The sequence below is a fragment of the Strigops habroptila genome, chromosome 3 (assembly GCF_004027225.2).
Source record: "Strigops habroptila isolate Jane chromosome 3, bStrHab1.2.pri, whole genome shotgun sequence".
NCBI lineage: Eukaryota > Metazoa > Chordata > Aves > Psittaciformes > Psittacidae > Strigops > Strigops habroptila.
In genome coordinates this window covers 62,372,698-62,392,749 of record NC_044279.2, presented here as the reverse complement: position 1 = coordinate 62,392,749, position 20,052 = coordinate 62,372,698, and the positions used below count along the sequence as shown (strand labels likewise).

Here is a 20,052-nt window from a genome sequence, read left to right as displayed (position 1 = left end):
GCAGAATAGATGAAAATATGACTCCTCCTACCTCTCCTTGACCAGAGAAGATACCCTTTTGCTTATAGCATCCCTCAGCCTTACATTGTCACAGTATTATTGTTGATTTTTCATGTTATGTAGCAGACCAGCTATAGAGTTTCAATAGTTAGGATATATATGCGAAACTCACTTTCTAACTAATAATTACAATAAAATGTGATAGCTTGAAGCCAGATTTTGTTATTACACCTTTGAAAGCCAAATTGATTTAGAATTTTTGAATCAGATTGTCATTGTCTTAATAAAAGCAGATTTTAAACTGTTCACTGAGAGTCCACAATGGAATGCCCAATAGAATATTTTTGAAACAGATACAGCTAGAGCTTTCCCGTTTGCATCTTACTTGGTTTAAAAGGCTGTAGTTGTATATCAATGTGGACAGGAACACAGGCTTATGCAGAGAAATAAGATAAGAACAAAGCAACAGTCTATAATTTGATGTACAGAACACACTACTGATAAAGCTTTAAGACTGCTTTGTAGTAATGTACATGAAATTTAGTGACAACTTCCATGGGGATGTATGCATATGTTCATTTAAGCATCAGAATGTAATTTTTCCTTCCTTTCCTCCCCTCCCCCCACCCCCCGTTTAAATATTTCTAGCTTTATTGGCAATAAATACGAAGTTACTACAGCAGACAGCTGTAGTAGGACAACTAACAATGGACAACTACGTAGGATACGGCATGCTTTTTGTACATAAATGTGCAATCTGGTCGGGAGGCTAAATCTCTAAATAATCAAGTTTTCTGTTTTTTCTTCTTTTTTAATGTAACAGGGAACAAAGTTTGTATCTTGGGTGGGAAGAACCTTCTAAATCATACAGGTTTCAAATGAAAAACTGCTTTCTGTTAAGTTCTTCCTACTCTTGTTCTCTCATAGGATACAGTTCACCATATGGTCTCCATGACATCTTATTGCTAGTTGTTTTAGTCACGACTTCTTATAGAAAACCTATGTAAGCATTACTTCAAAGTATTTTCTGTGAGTAAATTCTACAGATCGAGCTGCCTGTCGGTCAGCCAAGGCAATACTTAGTGTATCTGACCATGAACTTTGCAATGTGTGGGGATGGAGTGCGTTCACATGTCTTTATGAGGAACGAATATATTACTCTTTTTCAACTGTATATTTTGAAAATCCAGTTCTTTTTACTGACAGTATTTGTTATCTTTCTGTACTTTCTTTTAGTCCTTGCCATTTTCTAATCTTCGTACACTCATACAGTGTTTTCTTTAGAAGTCCTCAAAGAAATGAAAACAATCTCCAACAGAAAGCAAATAAGCTCTGCTAATGTGTGCTCAAATTGAAGGAATTTCTTAATCATTATTCTTTAAGATTCTTCTCTCTTCCTGTCTAATTAGTTTTAAAATACTTAAACGGCCAACTAAAACTTACCTGTCTATTCTTTTAAACAGTTCATAGAATCATAGAATGGTTTGGATTGGAAGGGACCTTAACGATCATCTAGTTCCAACCCCCCTGCCGTGGGCAGAGATACCTTACACTAGACCAGGTTGCTCCAAGCCCCATCCCACCTGGCCTTGAACACTTCCAGGGGTAGGGCATCCCAGCTTCTCAGGGCAACCTGTTCCAGTGTCTCACCACCCTCACAGTAACTAATTTCCTAATAAGTAATCTAAATCTACCCTCTTTCAGTTTAAAGCTAATACCCCTTGTCCTGTCACTACTTGCTCTTATAAAAAGTTCCTGTCCAGATTTCTTGTAGGCCTGGTAGAACTTCATAAGGTTTGCACAGGCCCACCTCCCAAGCCTGTCAAGGTCCCTCTGGATGGCATCTCTTCCCTCCAGTGTGTCAGCAACACCACATACCTTGGTGTCATCAGCAAACTTGCTGAGGGTGCACTCAATCTCACTGTCCATGTCACCGTCAAAGATGTTAAACAGCACCGGTCCCAATACTGACCCCTGCTGAGCACAGTCATCAATGTTTCCCACTTGGACATCGAGCCATTGGTCACAACTCTGTGAATGCAACCATCCATCCAATTCCTTATCCACTGAGTGGTCTGCCTGTGAAATCTATGCCTCTCCAGTTTAGAGACAGAGATGTTATGCAGGACAGTGTTAAATGCTTTGCACAAGTCCAGGTAGATGATGTTAGTTGCTCTTTCGTTATCCACCAACACAGTCACCCTGTCACAGAAGGCCACCAAATTTCTCAGGCATGATTTGCCTTAGTGAAGCCATGTTGGCTGTCACCAATCACCTCCTTATTGTCCATGTGCCTTAGCATAGTTTCCATGTGGATTTCCTCCATGATCTTACCAGGCACCAAGGTGATACTGACTGACCTGTAGTTCCTCAGGTCTTTCTTTTTCCCTTTGTAAAAATGGTGGCTGTTTCCAGTTTTCCAGTCAGCAGGAACTTCATTAGGCTGCCATGACTTCTCAAATTTGATAGATAATGGCTTGGCAACTACATCCACCACTTCTCTCAGGACCTGCAGAAGTATCTCATGCCCTTCCCCTTCTCTGGCTTTCTCTCCTGGACCAGTTGCACTCATCAATTATGTGATAGCCTTTACTACTTAGAGGAGTTTTTTTGTTTGTTTTTAGGTGGTCTCTTCATTGCAGTAGGTTTACTAGCTCAGACTTTTTGTTTCTACCAGACTTAATAACATGCATTTCATGGGACTGGAGTCTTTTGTTTGAAAATGCAACAGAACTTAAAATGTGAAGGGAATTGCAGAACTATGTGATACGTTATAAGCCTCTAACTTAAAAGATGGGTCATGAAAGGCCATGCTGTTCTCTACAGAGATCCGCACGTTAGAGAATGTAGTGAGCTGTACAGTTCCATTTACCTGACAAATATTTTCCAGCCTGGGGTTATTTGAGACAGTGCAATAAAATTAAGATAATAAAACTGTTAAAAATGAAGTGCACATCTATTTCTCATTTACAATCAAGTCACCACTGGCAGATACTAAAATCCCAGGAGAATTTCACTAATCCACAAGATGCCTCAGCAGCACTTAGTTTTCTGTTTGAATCTGATTTAGCTGAAAGGTACATCTAGACAAATAGCTCCCTACTGGCTACCTATATGAAAAGAATTAAAGACTGTAAGTTGTCGTTACCTCTAAAGCATATTGTAATCTATGCTCATCCAGCTCAAAACTGAACTTACAGAAACCATCTTAAAGTCTCAAGGGAGACCTAACACTCTACTAAGGGTAAATTCGAAGTCCTGCATAGTGTGACCTGTTGCTAAGGACTGGACTCTGCAGCTATCATTTATGTATTGTTTATTTTTCAGTAGTGTCCCTGAGTGTGTAAACCTGGAACAAACTTGTAAGAAGTCACAGTCTCTGTTGTGGAGTACTCATTACCTGAAGAGAGAACAAATAAAATTGGCCAAAAGAAGAAAGCTACAATATATTACAATGCAGACAAGCAAATAAATGAGGAACACTGTAGCTCTATTTACCTATTTATTGGCCAGTAAGCTTTTTTTCAAGGGGAAAAAAAAACCAAAAACAGCTGGAAGTAAATGGAAACCTGGATGAAAGTTACCAGAAAGAGTGAGTCATATATGCATTGTTAAAGGTTTTTGGCTTAAGTTGCTTTTTTTTCTAGCTAAATTGTCAGAGATTTTGGTGGCAACCATAAAACAGCTAGGGAAGAGGAGTGCCTTAATCTCCTGCCTCTCTGAAACCATTATCAGCAGCCACATGTCAGGAACCTGATGAATCCATGGTTCAAATCCTTTGCAAAATTGATCTGATACAGATGAGCTGTGATACAGATGAGCTTCTCTTTCTTAGGAGAATACCATTAAAGACTGGAATATTGAATTTGTTGTAATACAGTCATCTTGCTTCTCTGCTTCCAGAGTTTCACTATGTGTAAATAGTTACGTATTCATTGTAGCAAGCCCTGGAAATCAGCTGTCCTCTAATATCCAAATTATGGAGGTGTTTTTCTCAGGCCTGAAGTGATTTCTCTTGCATTGAGTCACAGAGCCAAAAAATCAATTAATTGCATCCTCTAATAGAGACTAATTTATGGATTGCTAAAATCAGATTTGATGCAGTGCTCAAAAGTTTGAGAGATTGTTCACTGGAATAAAACCCTCTAGCCCTAATTAATTACCAGACTACAAGATGGTGTAGTTTCCAGGCAAGTGAAGCGTAGGATTTTTTACTCAGATCTGCTTCTAGACCTTACCCTGTTATTCGTTTTTGGCAAATAAACTGATGTATATAAGCATGAATAGCATAAGCATCATGTAATACAAGTTGAGTTCATAAGTATTTGCTGTAGTTCTAGTGTTCCTGATCATGTTAAACATTTGCTCAAATTCAAACGTAAGGGGTAAACCAAATAAAATTATATATTTTTCTATTGTACCTGTGGCCCTGACCAGCACTGGAATTCAAGACAACAGTGGATACTACATCTGGGGCTTAATAAATTGTCAAGTAGTTAAAAGAATGTGTTAACTACCCATTCTTTCAAAAATATTCAAAGCTGACCTCAATATTTACAAGCTGAAATAAGCAGTTTAGTAATCATGACCAACAAATTACCAAAACCCTCAGTAAATTTGCAAACGACACCAACTTGGCTCGGAGTGCTGATCTGCTGGAGGATAGGAAGGCTCTACAGAGGGGTCTGGACAGGCTGGATCAATGGGCCAAGGCCAATTCATGAGGTTCAACAAGGCCAACTGCTGGGTCCTGCACTTGGGTCACAACAGCCCCATGCAGCACTGCCACAGGCTTGGGGAACAGTGGCTGGAGAGCTGCTCGACAGAAAAGGTGCTGATTGACGGCCACTGAACATGAGCCAGCTTGTGCCCAGGCAGCCAAGAAGGCCAACAGCATCCTGGCCTGAATCAGCAATAGTGTGGCCAGCAGGTCCAGGGCAGCGATCATCCCCCTGCACTTGGCACTGGTGAGACTGCACCTCAAACACTGTGTTCAGTTCTGGGCCCCTCACTACAAGAGAGACATTGAGGTTCTGGAGTGGGTCCAGAAAAGGGCAACAGAGCCGGTGAAGGGTCTGAAGCAAAAGTCTGATGAGGAACGGCTGGGGGATCTGGGGTTGTTTAGTCTGGAGAAGGGAAGGCTCAGGGGGGACCTTATCACTCTCTACAACTACCTGAAAGGAGGTTGTAGTGAAGTGGAGGTCAGTCTCTTCTCCGCAGTAACAAGTGATAGGGCAAGAGGTAATGGCCTCAGGCTGCCCTGGGCGAGGTTTAGATTGGATATTAGGAAAAATTTCTTCACAGAGAGGGTGATCAGGCATTGGCACAGGCTGCCCAGGGCAGTGGTGGAATCACCGTCCCTGGAAGTGTTCAAAAACCATGTAAATGAGGTCCTTAGTGACATGGTTTAGTCACGGGGTAGTGGTCGGACTGGGTGATCTTAAAGGTCTTTTCAAACCTAGTTGATTCTATGATTCTATGAAAATCTCATTCAAGAAGAGTGACAAGAGCCATGTTTCCCTAAGGACACTAACCTGTAGGCATTTCACTGCAGTGCCTGTGCATTTGAGCTCATCATTATTCTAATCACATCTCCTAGAGATACTTTTGCTAGCTAGCTTAGGTGGAGCCCCAGTTCTGACTTAGAGCAAATTAATTCTAAACAAATCGAATATTAACAGTTGAATTTTCTGGTAAGGTTGGGATTAAAATAATTTTATTGTTCTTTGTTTAGCTGTAAAAATGTAGGCTTTTCATAATAGCATTGCATATATTCAAATGTTGGGTGCTAGTAAGGACAAGCAGTAACTAATAACATTTTTTTGCTTCACTTGGTGCCTGTATAGGGTGTATTTTACTGTTCAGTAACATGTTGAACTAGGTGAGAAGGGAAAAGGAAAGATTAATTTCCATATTATCTATACATGCTTGGCACACAAATCTGTGGAGCAATTGCATAATTGGAAGATAGGATGATATGAAGGGGATTTTTTCTTTTAATATGCAGTCCTCCTTTAAATATGTTTTGTTCTAAGTAGCCATGTGAATATTCAAGTAACAACTTCATATTCCTAATAGGTTGCCATGAATAAATAATTCTGGCAAGGTAGGCTAATTTGGGGCTATCATGATAATTTATTTATAATGTATTCCCTCTCTCCCCGTCAAGGCCTTCTTAGCATTATACAAACAGTTATAAACTGTATTAAAAACATAATCAAACATGTACCACAACAGACAAACAAAATAATAAAATTAGACCTGAACTGCATGGTTAAAAGGGCATTGGAAAGTGCTAGAGGTGGCAGCTGATTGCAGCACAAAAAGTGAAGCCTTTCAAGCAAGTCCAACTGTTAGCTGTTTTTTTTCCAAATATCCACTTTTTTGACAGCCTGTAGTTGATTTGATGATCAAAGTGTGCATATTGTTCTGCTTCAGCTTGTTTTATTGAACTTAAAAGCTCAAATTCAGAGCTGCAGGTGCCATTATACTTCTGAGCACTTAATAATTTCTTCTCTTTCTCTCTTGATAGCAATGAGCAGTCATTGCTGCAAATGTGGTACTGTCTCCCATGTTTCACTTCTGATTTATTTTTCTAGTGGGTATACTGTTGTCAAGAGGGGCTGGATGGGAAGCTGGGAAGAGAGTAGTCTGGTTTTGTGTTGAGTTCATAAAGCAGTAATTCTGGTGGCTGCATTACACCTGCTGCCATACATGATGGTTCTAGTTTCAAAGGAGTTTCTCCAGCATGAATTGACAGGGTAATCTGTGTCCTTTAGCCATCATTTTTATGTATGCCTAAACTGCCAAATCAAGAGATTTTTAAAAGAGCCTAATAGCCATATCAGTTCAGAAGGGAGGGATTCACTGGTTTTTGTGGGGCAGGTACTTGCCCTCAGAGAATTGGATCAAAGCGCAGCAGCTCTTTCGAACATCTAATTAACTGTGATGCTGTTTGAAGACATTTTTGCCTCTGACAGAGATGACCGCTCTTGTGGCTCTGGTAACTGAAAGGTCTTTGTAAACATTTCCAGACTGCTTAGGAGAAGACAGAAAAGATTGGACAAGCTTCAAGTACTGACACATAGTTAAGGGTGACAGCACATAGCAGACATATGCAGAAGAGCACGTGTTCTTTTCCTTGTGGAAGCGGGACAGTAGCAGAACAGCTAACTGTGAACCAATGTAGGCAACTTCTGTGTACGTGAAATTCTCCATGATTAATGTCACAAATATAGCACATTTAAAAGGTGGAAATTATGTTTGTATTTTCTTTTTTTAGAAAAAGACCCTAAAAGATTATTGGATTATTTTTCAGCTCTCTAAAAGAAACACTGTATACTTTTTGTCTTTTTCTCTGAAACAAGAACAAATGTTCTGTTAAGAGTCAGTTTTGATCAGTCAGGTTACATCAAGATTTCATTCTTTTTTAAAGACAATGTTTTGACCAGCTATATTATCCAGCCTGCTGTCCCTTGTTTAATCATTGCTGCTACACTGTGTTTTCCTCTTTTATCATTTTTGTGGTTAAAGCTCCGACACAAAATCTATATTAGGCTACAGCTACTCTGGCTTCAACCAGAATTTGTTAAGAATAGAGCTTATGCTGAATACTCAATCATTTTCCCATCAGAAATGGCTGTTTCACTGACTTGGTGCCTTCTGGGAGAAGATGTTGATTTTTTACTGAATTTTCCTTTAGAAAAGCTAAAAAGAAAACTCATTTCCCATTTCAAAATCACTTCTGTTTAAAAAATATTTTTTATTGTATTATGATATGAACCAGAAGAGCTGACATTGGAATAAATTATCACAAACGAACCATTTTTATGTGGGAAATTTCAAGCTTTTATGTTGTTGCTCAAAAGAAAAGAAGTCCTCAGGTGACTGTTAAAAGTTCCCATGGCACAGAAATTTTCTATTTCAGGTAAGTAAGAGCAGCAAAAGAAGATCCATAATTTGCTTCATGTCTCAGAAAATTGTCATACATGATAGCTCAAATTAAAAAAAGTATTTGAAGATCAAGGTTGGGGTTTTTTTCCCCTGTATGAGACTGTAGCGGTCAATCTAATTAAGTAAGTTATCTGCTCTGTGTCTCATGACTTTTGCTACAGTAAAGCAAATGAATTGATCTTTTTCTTATTCCATTTTGAGAAAAATAGCTGTTTTTCTAACATTTTGTATCACTGAGAGCTCAGGAGAGTTGCAGTGGTTCAGTAGCTCTTATTGATACCTGTTTATTTTGCTCTAGTTTTCCAGATAAAGATATTCGCAGAACAGCAGTCCAACAAATAGAAAATCTGTCAAATGATGAATTGTTAGAATACCTCCCACAGCTGGTTCAGGTAAGGAAGAAATTGATAGCCAAAGAAGTCTTCTGTCCAGATCAATAACTTCATTAAATACTTCTTATTCTTTCTGTTCGATTGATACATTGTAAGAGGAATGAAAAAGAAAAGTCGGTCAGCTGATGCAATGATTGAATTAACAACAAGGATGAGATATAGACTGTTTTTCACTCAAGAGAATGTAAGTGTATTGGCATGCTGATTGAACTTTTCTGTATACTAAAAGAAAGTATTTTCAAGTAATAAAGACAAATAAAATGGCATCTGAACAAGAGAAATGCTTCTATGACCACCAAACCAGGGGCTGGTGGTCACAGGGCTTTGTTGCAGTCAAGGAAGCAAATGGTGTTTCAGTAAATCAGTTTTCTTAATATCACATATAAGGGGAGAATCCTTGTCAGCACAGAGAACCAGGGCAGTCTGGGTATGGAATTGCCTCTTTATAGATGTACGTTGTATTTCAATAGACATTAATGTTTTACAAGTTATGGGCCCACTGCTTCCAAAGCAATCACTTTGTGGTTGAGTAGGTCCTGTGTGTTGCAGTTAAGGAGAAACTATTGAAAGCTTTATCCCCTTACTTTGCAACACTGTGTACATGGATTGCTTACTGTTTTATGTTCTAGAGTTCCTCGGGGGGTTTTGTGAAATTTAAAATGTATGTTTATATAAATACATACACATATATACACATATCTGTGTAGATGTACATGTATCTGTACACAGATATATACGTATACATGTATTAATATATATATATGCAATCCACTAATCCATTACCGTGAAGCAGTAGAATCTGTACAGCCTTATAGCTTTCACAAACTAGCACACTTATATGACCTTTCACCTTCCACAGCTTCTGTTTCACAAATAAGTTTATTTGGCAAACCAGGTAATCTGATAAAAATTTAAATATAGCATGGATAGTTTTAAGTGGTGGAAGAAAAGCTGCATATTTACAAGAATGTTAACACAGCCAGAATCAGGATGATATCTGCCTGTCTTACAGATCAGTGGCAAACACTTGTGCCTGATGTTTATTTCTCTTTGCGTTACTAAGGCATTCTCCATATGTTGGATTACTTCATTCAAACTAAGGACTTTCTGATTAATTTTGTTAGAAGACAAAAGCCAACATACAAGTGATTCTTATTATTAATTTATCTGTTAGGTGCTCAAGTTTGAGTGGAGTCTTGAAAGCCCTCTAGTGAAACTCCTGCTGAATCGTTCTCTTCAGAGCATTCAAGTGGCCCATCAGCTTTACTGGTAAGATCATTTACCATTACTACTATAGTAATTTTCTGTTACAGAGAACTTTATCCATGATTCTTTTTCTTTAAAACAAACAGAAAACCTAAGTTTTTGCTCCTTTTTTATCCCCCTTTCAGTACTGGGTATGGGTAAATTGTATAAAACACCTACATATCTCTACCTTCATCCTGCCCCTGTGTGGTGGTGCATCACTCTTTAGGTGAATACTGTTGACCAAGTCTAAGTCTAAGACTAAGATTAGGTCCAGCTGCTCCTAGGCTCCATCAGGAGTTTAGAAAGCAAGGAGGTCTATTCTGAATCCGATGATTCAATATGAGGGTCTCCTTTGCCCTTTGTGCCTTTGATCTCTGTATCAATCATCTTTAGCTCAATTTTACCTCAATTTTCCTCTGTATGCTTCATCCACCTAGTAAGTAAGAAGAGTGAACACTTCACTGAATGCTGTTAAGTCGTGCCTTTATAAATCATATTAAAACTGCTCTTGCTAATACCTCTAATGGTCATTCTTTGAGCGACCGTAAACCGCTCATTTCATAACACCCAGGCAGGAAGGAGGGAGGAAGTTCTGTTCACTTAAGTAAGGTATAATTTGTATTTTTTTGCATTTTCTGGTTTGAGCCAAAAATAATCTTCCTCAAACTTTGCAAGTTCCAAGCGGCATTGGCTTACTTAAAAAGGATCCTGGTTTTTTGATTTCACTGACCTCTCCTGAAGTTGTCAGATTTCTTGTCTGTCAAAGTGTATCTCTTACCCTTTGCGTATCAGTCTGACTTGTGATGGTAGAGTTTCCAATAGTTCCTTTTTGTGACTGTGAAGATGTACCAGTCCTGACAGTAAGTGCTGTTCACCATACTTGTACAATGTAAGGACCTCTCTAAATGTATTATTGCATGCAGTGGTTATTCTGTTTGTTGTGCTGTTACGTCAAGGCTCTCTGAATAGAAATGTGGCTTTCTGCCATCTGAACAACTGCCCTATGATCTGAAAATCAAACTCTTGGTATTTTGTTTGGGGTTTTTTTTCATGTTTAGTAATGATGGATGAACTGAGCTTTCATTTACAGTTAAACTGGTTTAGACCCCTTAAAGTAAAAGCTTTCCTCCCTGCACAGGAAAGACAAGAACTCAAAATGTAATCATTTGGTTGATGAAGCGTGAGGTCAGAAAGAGCAGAGGTCATACTTTCATACCTGCATGATCTCTGGAAGTGTTAGTGGGGATAAAACAGAGTCATTAATGTGTTTGTTTCACTGAAATGAGTAGGATAACAATAACATGCCTAAGGAGCATATCTGCCAAATAAAGAGGAACCACATTTAACAAGCCATTTTTCTGGCAGTCCTTGAAATAGGCCTGAGACAATTTCTACTATCTTATATTAATCTTAGTCATACTGGATGTAAAATGTCCAGTCTAGAGTTCTTAAATGTGCCTAAAGAGTTGGTAGTTTTCCTGTGCAATTAAAAATTATTTCAAGATTTCAGTGGACAGTGGGAATGTCATCAGTTTGCCTCTGTCTTCTTTAACTCCTCTCTTCTTCTTGAAACTAAAATGAGTAAGTATCTGTGGTCATTTTCCTCCTTACTTTGCAGCACAGACCTATGTGGATCCCCATTTCTTTCCCAAATTTTGCTCAATCTGTCGAATACTGTAATCTTGTGTAATACAGAGCAGATATTCCGTCCTTAATAATAGATGTCCTTATCTGGCACAGTACAATTTAATGTGGCAAAATATATCTATTTTATATATAGCTTAATATGTAGCATAACTATTCATACCGGCATAAAATAGAATACTTCTAAATGTTCACTGTATTCTCTGCCTTTCAGCTGATAGTAGCCCTGTTCATGCTGGGTACCTCTTTTATTTAGTTTTTTTGTTCAAATGTTTCATTCTAAACTGAGAACTTTGGCACACAGTTTGGCACTAATATGGCACACATCTCTTAATTTGCTTCTTGTATTCACACTATACACTTTTTTTTTTCCTTTGGTTTCTCTGTTCTACCATGTTCTTCAGTAGAAAACTGTTTTCTACCTAACATTCCATTTAATGTAATTATTAATATTCCTGTTCCAGCGTTTTAAAAGGCAATTTCCCAAGTCATAATTCTACTTACAAAATTTAACAGTAATTTCATAGTTGTTATTAATAAAGCCTTAATTAATCAAGGTTTTCTTTCACAAATTGATTTCAGTTCCTTATAAAAGTAATGGAAAACAGAGGTTTTCTTCTATTTATCTCTAAAGAGATTTTAAAAGAAGTTCAGTGATATAATAATGTAGGGAACATAAGTGTGCATGTACACTCACAACTTCTTTTAAGAAATGCAGTTATTCTCAAGTGTTACATTGTTTCATTACCAAATTAGCAATCAAGAAGCACGAACTGGTAAAACCAAACTTCAGTAACAAGTTCATATTTGTTTTTAATTGTAGTGAATGACATTACTATTCCACTATTAAATGATATAACATTGTGCCCACCCAAAATAAAACATGAAAAAGAAGACTTTAATGCAATTCAGGAAAATGGTGATGTGATTTCAGAACCACAGGGGAAAAGTCAACTGATTTTAACTTCCATGTTTTACAACACATTGTTTTATTGTGAATGCAGAAACTAGGTACCAGAAATGGTGTTGACTGTCAACATTAACTTATTTTAATGACAAATATAATAATATCTCTGTTACCTAAAATTTACTCAATTTCTCTGCACATCAGAGATAAGCAGCTACCCAACAATGTTGTACCAGCTCATCACCTTTTTATTATTAATGTTGGGTAGTAAATTGTCAACTCCTTTCCATCAAGCAGTGATAAGTTTGTCTGAAGATTTTATTTAAAAATTATGGGACAGTAATTGGCAAAGGTGGCCAGAACAGATAGAATATTCAGTTCTGGGGCACTTCTTCAGCTGTTGTAAATCAGGATAGCTTTAGACTGTTCTTTGCTTCTATCTGCTGCAGATTTGTTCTGTTAGTTCTGCTATGTAGAGTGAAAAGGTAATTGATCTTACACCCTCTGTGTGTGTGTTTTCTTATCATGTGTAGCTTTTTCCCTTTCTAATCTCTTGAGGAATTTGGGCCATCTGCTTCCATCAGTGTTGCAGTTCCTCACTGGTACTTTTGAATGCTCTCCCCTTCTCAAGGAGACTAAAAATTGCCCACGCATATACTGCCAGCACAGGACCCTTGTACCACTTAAATCCCATTTCAGTCTTATTTCAAGAGTTCCTAATGCCCATAAGGCATGGGGAACATTGACCCTGCCCCACTACCTTTTAGAAATTCACTCTAATTCTAGTTTTGAACAAGTTTTCCCATTCCCTGGAGCTATGGTAAGAAGAGAAGTTATTAAACTGGTTCTAGCAAGCCGAAAAGTTGCTTGAGGGGAAAGAAACCTGCTTGAGCCCCTGTAGGCCCTTCTGCTCACTTAAAGTCTCTGTTTATCTCCTTGCTACTGCGTTTCACACACAGGTGAGGAGGTTTTTTGGTCAGCTTCTGTGTTAGAGTTTTAATCCACCCCTGTCTGTTTGGTAGCCTGCCAATTGGTTTCCCACTTGCTTGAGTGTTTTTGCTAGTTTCAGAGACTTTCAAAGGTGGCAGCTGCAGCATACAACTGGAACATCTGACGGGGGCAGCAGGGGGCCAGGAGTATGTCTCATGGACGGTTGCCTTCCAGGGGAGGATAGAGTAGTGAGGAAAAGTATTGTGTCCTCTAGGATCTGTGGCAGCTGCTTGAAGGTGGTGCTAAGAAAGGGGCTTCATTGTCCTGGAAGAGTGCGGGTGTTTGTAAATTTCGGCAGAGCATGAGATCTGGTATGCTTAGCTCAAGAAAACAAACCCAAAATTGAGGTGAAATCCTTGCTGAAGCCAAAATGTCCTTTTGTAGCTTGTCTTCTAAGTCACTAAAACTTTAGAGAACCTTCCTAGTTTACTGCATTTGTCAACTATATTTTGACTGACGACCAAGAAAGAAGGGAATAGTCTCCTATCTTTTCAGGTCACATCTTGTAGATAAGTAAGAACATGAGATTACAAAGGAACTGTTAGTGAAATCCAGCACACTGAAAACAATGTGATTAGACTTGATTTCAAGGCTGGAACATAACATTTTAATTTCATTTTCTACACAAAAAAGAGCTGTAAGAATCAAAAAGAACATAAGCAATGTGTAAAAGTGTAAAAAGACCCCAGGTAAATTCTGTACTACTGGGAGCTTTGTCTCTCAACACTATGTTTTCCAAAGTCGTCATTGCTTAGTTTCATTCAGCACCCCAGCATTGGAGCAGTAGTTTATTGCTTCATATTTTCTGAAAGGAAGTATATTTTTCGCTGTCAAAACTGGTCTGTGTTAACCATAATTTAATTGAAGACTTCAAAAGAAGGAATAAATCAAGCAGATACTCATCTCTCCAAATTATCTGAACATTAAACAGGCAGCCATCCTCCAGCTCTTTCTGGAGGACATTGTCTTTCTCCCACAGTCAGAAGTTATCAAGTCTGCTAATTATTATTGAACTTCCTAAACAGCTGTGTAGAGCAGGCTGAAAAGCCCAACCCATTAAAATGACATTAATGTAAATACAAAAGATGTCTATTTTGTTTTGTGTTAATTAGTCCTTTTGCTGATCAGAATCAAAAGATCATTTACTCACATCAGTAACTGTGAATAGCCAGGTTGATCAGTTGTTTTGCTACTTTGCGTTAGGATTTGAGTCTGGAGTTGCTCAATGTTACAAACCTTCTGATGGTAATGGGTTGTTCAACCAAGAGATGATTCTAAATGTGGTCATCGTTGTGTTTTGGACTGTAGAGAACCTCAACCATAGAGTGGATTCATATCTAGGGATTTTAGTTTTGAACTCATAATTCTTGCTTATGAAATGCCAATAATTTGGAGACCTTTTTTTCTCTAGTTACTTAAGCATATAGTAAATAACACCATTAGAACATTATTTTCATGAGATAATGATTCAACTGTCTACTGTGCTAAGTGCTTCATTATTAGCCATGTGGGACTTGGATTACTGCCTTGGAAAACAGAGAGATAATTGTTTTGTTTCCTAATATACAGACTTTAAATTTTGTCAGACTCCAGTTTTAGAATAAGATGGTGTCAAATGAAACAAAGAGATTTTGTTGTGAAGAAGCACAAAGAAGTAGCATAACTCTTTGTTGGCTTTAACCTTTATTATTTACAGAATGAGTGGGCAAATGGTACACTTAAATCAACAAATCCATGTCTTACGTTTAATTCAAATATTCTAGATTTTTGGAAAAAAAATACTATCTTAGACTTACTTTCTTCTGGCTCTAAAGAAAGAGGAGTGAACTGGCTGTGACCACAGCTGGAATTCATAAAAGGAGGTACTAGCTGCTGTCAATGTCTTATCTACCCTGGGCCTGTCAATACTGCTCAGTACAAGAGGGCTGAGGAGCAATACCAAGTATTAGACCTTTGGTCTGCCATAATTTGTAACTGCTGTCTTTCTCTCTGGCACTGTTTTCAACTGCTTTCTCCAAGATAGATCTTGAACACAGTTTGGGAGTAGTTCACTCCAGGAACCACCCCTATAAAAGACAAGATGGGCAAAAGTGCACCAGCTTTGGCACACTCTGTCCTAGAACATGGCTCTACCCATACTTGCCTGCTCATGTGAACTATCTGAGGTAGATAACACTGACCTTCAGTCTCTTTTAATCTCTGTACTGTTTATGCACTATAACATAACCATCACAGTATTTCTGAAGTTGTGGGCTCAAATGCACACACAGAGAATTGTATCTCGTGACCAAGGGTGTAGCCCACAGAGCACCAGGGAGACCCAAGGCCCAGTGCTGGGCAGGGAAGATTCATTCTGTGTGCTGCAAATATGCTATGTCTGTGCCGTTTGGCTCCAGGTCCAGCAAGTGTTCCATGGGTCTCTTCTTTAAGCATATAAAGCGCACCCTAAACCACAGACAGTCTCTGACTGGGATAATTGAAAGGCCTGGTTTGCATGCTAGAAATAATACATTCAGGCAAAGCTACAGGCATATTTGCAGGTGTTCTACCCTTTAGCAGGAATATCTGTAAAGTTGCTGTCTGTACTGTTCCATGTACAAAGAAGTCTGAATCCATACCTCTTTGCAGTTTATGAGACTTTTTCCATTGACTTTAGTGGACTTTTAATGAGGCAGTTACTCTCTGGGACTAAGAGCGTGATATGTTTTGCTAGAAGTAAGTTCACTTATTGAATTTAAACTGCTTTTCACTTAACATTTGTTTGCCAAAGAGCAAAGATGTTGCAGATGCTATGATTTTGCTTTCTAAATTTAAATATTTTGACTAAAATAATAAACATAATTGCAAACACTACTGGGAAAGGTTAACAACCTGAACACGGCATTTTAAGATTTTCAATATAAAGAGGGAGTTAGTTTTCCCACCCTGCTAAAAAATGACACTTTTAAGAAAAGAAATCCATTTAACCACTAACAAAGCAATCAAAGCTATGCCTTTTTGTAATTTAGTGAATATGATATAATCTGGTGAATCCTTGACAAAGGGCATAAATAACACGTGTCTGGTTTTAATTATTTTAATGATTCTTAGTAGAATGAATATGTTCTTGAACGTTTAGAAATCTAGGAATGCTATGTGTTTTTCCAAATGGGGTACAAGCATGAAAAGGAAGAGGAAAGGCACCCCTGTGATCATATATCAAGGTAAGAATGGAGTGAAGCATGACTGGTCACGTCATTAATTGTATTTGTGCAGACAAATATTCAGCTGCAGTTAAGTTACTGAACATAGAGATAACTGTATACGTGTGTCCCCTTTGGAACAGGGGAAATTCCATGCCAAAAATTATATTTGAGGAGGATTAACATTGTCAAGTGCAACATAAAGAAGTCTGTAAATGCCAAAGTTATTAGCGCATGTTACTGTAATGAAAAAAACACCACTATATATGCGTACAAGTGAACCTACTTACAGTTGAAAAGATAAACTAAAGAAAAGATTTCTGAAAAAGAAATTCAAAAAGGAGCAACTGGCCTTAATTCTTTTCGCTGCTTCGTGATTTATAATGTAGCACTAAGGGAAACGTTTTTCAGTACATTGTTTTTCCAAACACTGCTTGTCTGATTTATTTTTGTTTTGGCTCCTTTTACATTTAAAAATGTTGAAGCTGACAAATCTAATTTTTCAGTTATGCTGGAAAACTCCCTACTAGCTTCAAGTCATATCTGTCATAACCCCTCCAATGCTGTAACTGAATATGAAAGATGGGTGTTGTCTTTAGGATATCTACTGTAGAAAGGATTGAACAGGCCATTTTGGTGGTTTGTTACAATGTTGCTGATGCTGGGATTTGATGGATCATAATGACCTGCTTGTGGAGTTGAACAGGACTGAGGAAGCAGAGTGGATGTCGCTGAGGGAGGGATTCAAAGCAGGGCTCTGTGCAGATGTCACACTAGGCTTTCATCTGTGCCTTTCATCTTTTTTTCCATTAAGAATGTTTTATTGTTGCTTCCTTCAAAAACAAAACAGAGCGCCAAAATCTTTCCTGATGGATACCTCACATAATCTTTGCTTGTCCCAGAGGAACATTTGGGGATGTAAACCAGAGTAGCAATAAATCAGGAAAGCTTTTGACAAAGCATTCATCTAGTTCTGTCACTTCAAATGGATAATTTTCAGTCATGAATTTGATAGATGTGGAGGAGTTGTTTTGGTTTTTACGCTATGAAAGACTGCTGGAAAAAGATGACTGAAAGAAATCCATGAAGCTATGTCTTTACCCTTAAATTTGCTTTAGGTATGCATTGAGCTAGGCCAATATATGAAGAGTGACCAACTGAAATGTCCAAATCATAATTATCAACAGTAGCTGCAATTTAAAGATTATGTAAATTTCCCAAATCAGGATGAAATCAGTGATTTTGAAGAGTGAAATCCTCAGTGGGAAAGTAAACAGCATGGAGAATCTCCTGGGGTTCTTACCTGAGCAGCTGTTGGTGTGTTTCACTGGTTAAATGTTGCGTTGTTCACCCAAGACCAATCCTGCAATTGAGAGGGATCCTCCAGCAGGCTGCTTCTCTGCTACAAAGCCACTGTACCTGACTCTGATTGCTGAGGTGAAATACTAGGAAAGGATGCCTCAGTCTAAATTTGTCATATATAACATCTAAAAAGTTTATTTTCTTCATATTTCATGCTTGCACTTTCAGCTTTTAACTTTTGTGAATGTTTGGAAACTATTTCATTGTGATGTCTTTCGTATAGAGCTTTTTCTATAAATGGCAATTATTGTATGCAAAATGAATCTGCAGATGTTTCAAAATTGCATCAGATTATGTAAAACATTTTAGAAGTCTGGCTCTGTTACCGGTCTTTTCTCTTTCCAGCTTAGCAAGCTTTTGTATTTTAATTATGTCTGTTTGAACCAATTTTTGGCAAAATCTCTCTTGAGCTATTCTAGAGAGTTGTTTTCAGTCCACTTTTTTTTGAACATGTGTGCAAAGTTCTTACTGCATGACTTGAATAAATGCAGTGCAGGCTGATTTGCTTGGATTGATGTGTTGGGAGTCCTCATTTATAGTTATCATGCAATTAATCACAGCCTTGTCTGACAGGATTGAGTTCAGTACATCGTTCCTATTTCTGAACACTTTCAGTTGACATGTTTTAGGGAAAGTATGAATAAACAGAGAGAGACTTCACGTGGATACAGGACATTCAGTGTGATGAATTAGTGGTCATCTTAATGTTGCTGTCAGTTGTTTATTTCTGTGGTTGATATTTTGAGGTTTAATGATCATTCTTCACCAGAATGAAAGCTGGCCCTTGGACCAGGAAAGGGAGAATCATGGATTAGACTTCGTTGAGTATGATCCATCAGTACATATTTTAAGAGGAAATTACTTTGTGACTAATGGGAAATTTTCTGAGGAAAAAAGTCGCTAATGTAAAACCAAATATAATATTAATGGTTTTTAAAAATAAATGAATAAATAAAAAGAATAAGAGGCAGTATTTCCAGGGAGGAGATAAAAGGTTCTGCCAGGTCAACTGTGCAGAAATATTATAATTCAGTATTTTTAGGTATTTGCACATGATGAGTATTTCAGGATTAAAAGCATAAAACCCATTTGAAAATATTTCCTTAAGCATTAATTGCTTTCTGAATGCTCACCCATATTAAATTCTATATTAGTCTGTAATCATAATGTTGTCATTTGGACGGGGACCAAATTAAAAATAAGCTGAGAGAGGAAAGAAAGAACTGTCAGATGAGTTGTCTTTGCATGGCTATTTTGCTTGAACACTGCTAACATGCTGTAATAACCTCCTTTTAAGCAAGAGAATTATGCAACAGACCATGTCTCACATTGTTTCATTCAGTGTTTTCTTGGCAAAGAGCCCACTTGGTTGAAACTGATGTATGTTGGACCCTTGAATTAAATAAGACAGTGACCAGTGAATCTAAAAGAATTAAGATTTTCTTCCAAATCTAAAGCCTGTAAAATTACCCAGTAGTTCATACAGGCAGTAGACATCTCAGTCAAGAGGCAGCTGAATTGTTCTTTAGCTTTCACTGTGGTGTCTATCAAATACACAGAATTCTGTTTGGTAAAGTTTATGTCATTATTTCTTTATTTCAGAAAGAAATTCAAGCTACAAGAATTTACTTTTCTCTCTGAAAAGTCCCATTATTCCTGTATAAAGTTATTGAGAGATGTGTTATCATAATATTATATCAATAATGGGTGGCTGGAAGATTAAGGTATAGTAGTTACAAATCTTTCACTGAATTTTTTTTAAAAATGTTCATCAAAATCAGAGCTTTTGGCAGAATCATTGAGCTTAGATGCATTCAGATGGTATATGAGGTGCCAGATGAAGTTGAAAAAAAAATTCCTAATACTTAGTCACTGGAGAGCTGAAAGTAGAGGCTTGGGGCTGAGCTAACCCACTGAGTGCCACCTTGAGCTATTTGAATTATTTATCTTACCACCTCCCCCCATATATTGTTGAAAGTTATCCCATTCATCCTAAAGCAAGTCCCAGCATTTTTTCAGCTCAAGCTAGAGGAGATGCAATGTGTATTTTAAGACAATCCCTAATATAAAGGTTGTTGTATGAGGTACATCTCCTTTTGATTTTCATCTGATTTGCTCAATTGTATACCATTAACAGATTGTCTATTTCATAGCTTGAAAACACACCATCTTTTAAACATAATGATTTGTGAAATACCGTTGGTATCTCACCTGTGCAGTATGTCCCCTGGCTGCTGATGTTCACTGATGGCTGTTACTTGAGGGAAAACCCACTTGCTTATGTTAAAAAAAAAGAAAGTTATTAAGTGGAGGGGGGGTTTAAGACAGTATCAGTTGCTGGCAGCTTGTATACAGGAAATTATTTGGTTGTAAA

At 37.8% G+C, this 20,052-nt stretch overlaps 1 protein-coding gene across 1 annotated transcript in view; it reads left to right on the top strand.

Moving 5' to 3' along the window:
- Window positions 1-20,052, top strand: part of PIK3C2G (phosphatidylinositol-4-phosphate 3-kinase catalytic subunit type 2 gamma) — a 205,220-nt gene that overhangs the window by 85,033 nt on the left and 100,135 nt on the right. The window contains exons 19-20 of the mRNA XM_030480440.1: window positions 8,252-8,345; window positions 9,520-9,614. Of these exons, the coding sequence (XP_030336300.1) occupies window positions 8,252-8,345; window positions 9,520-9,614 (189 nt within the window). The remainder of the gene's footprint in view (window positions 1-8,251; window positions 8,346-9,519; window positions 9,615-20,052) is intronic.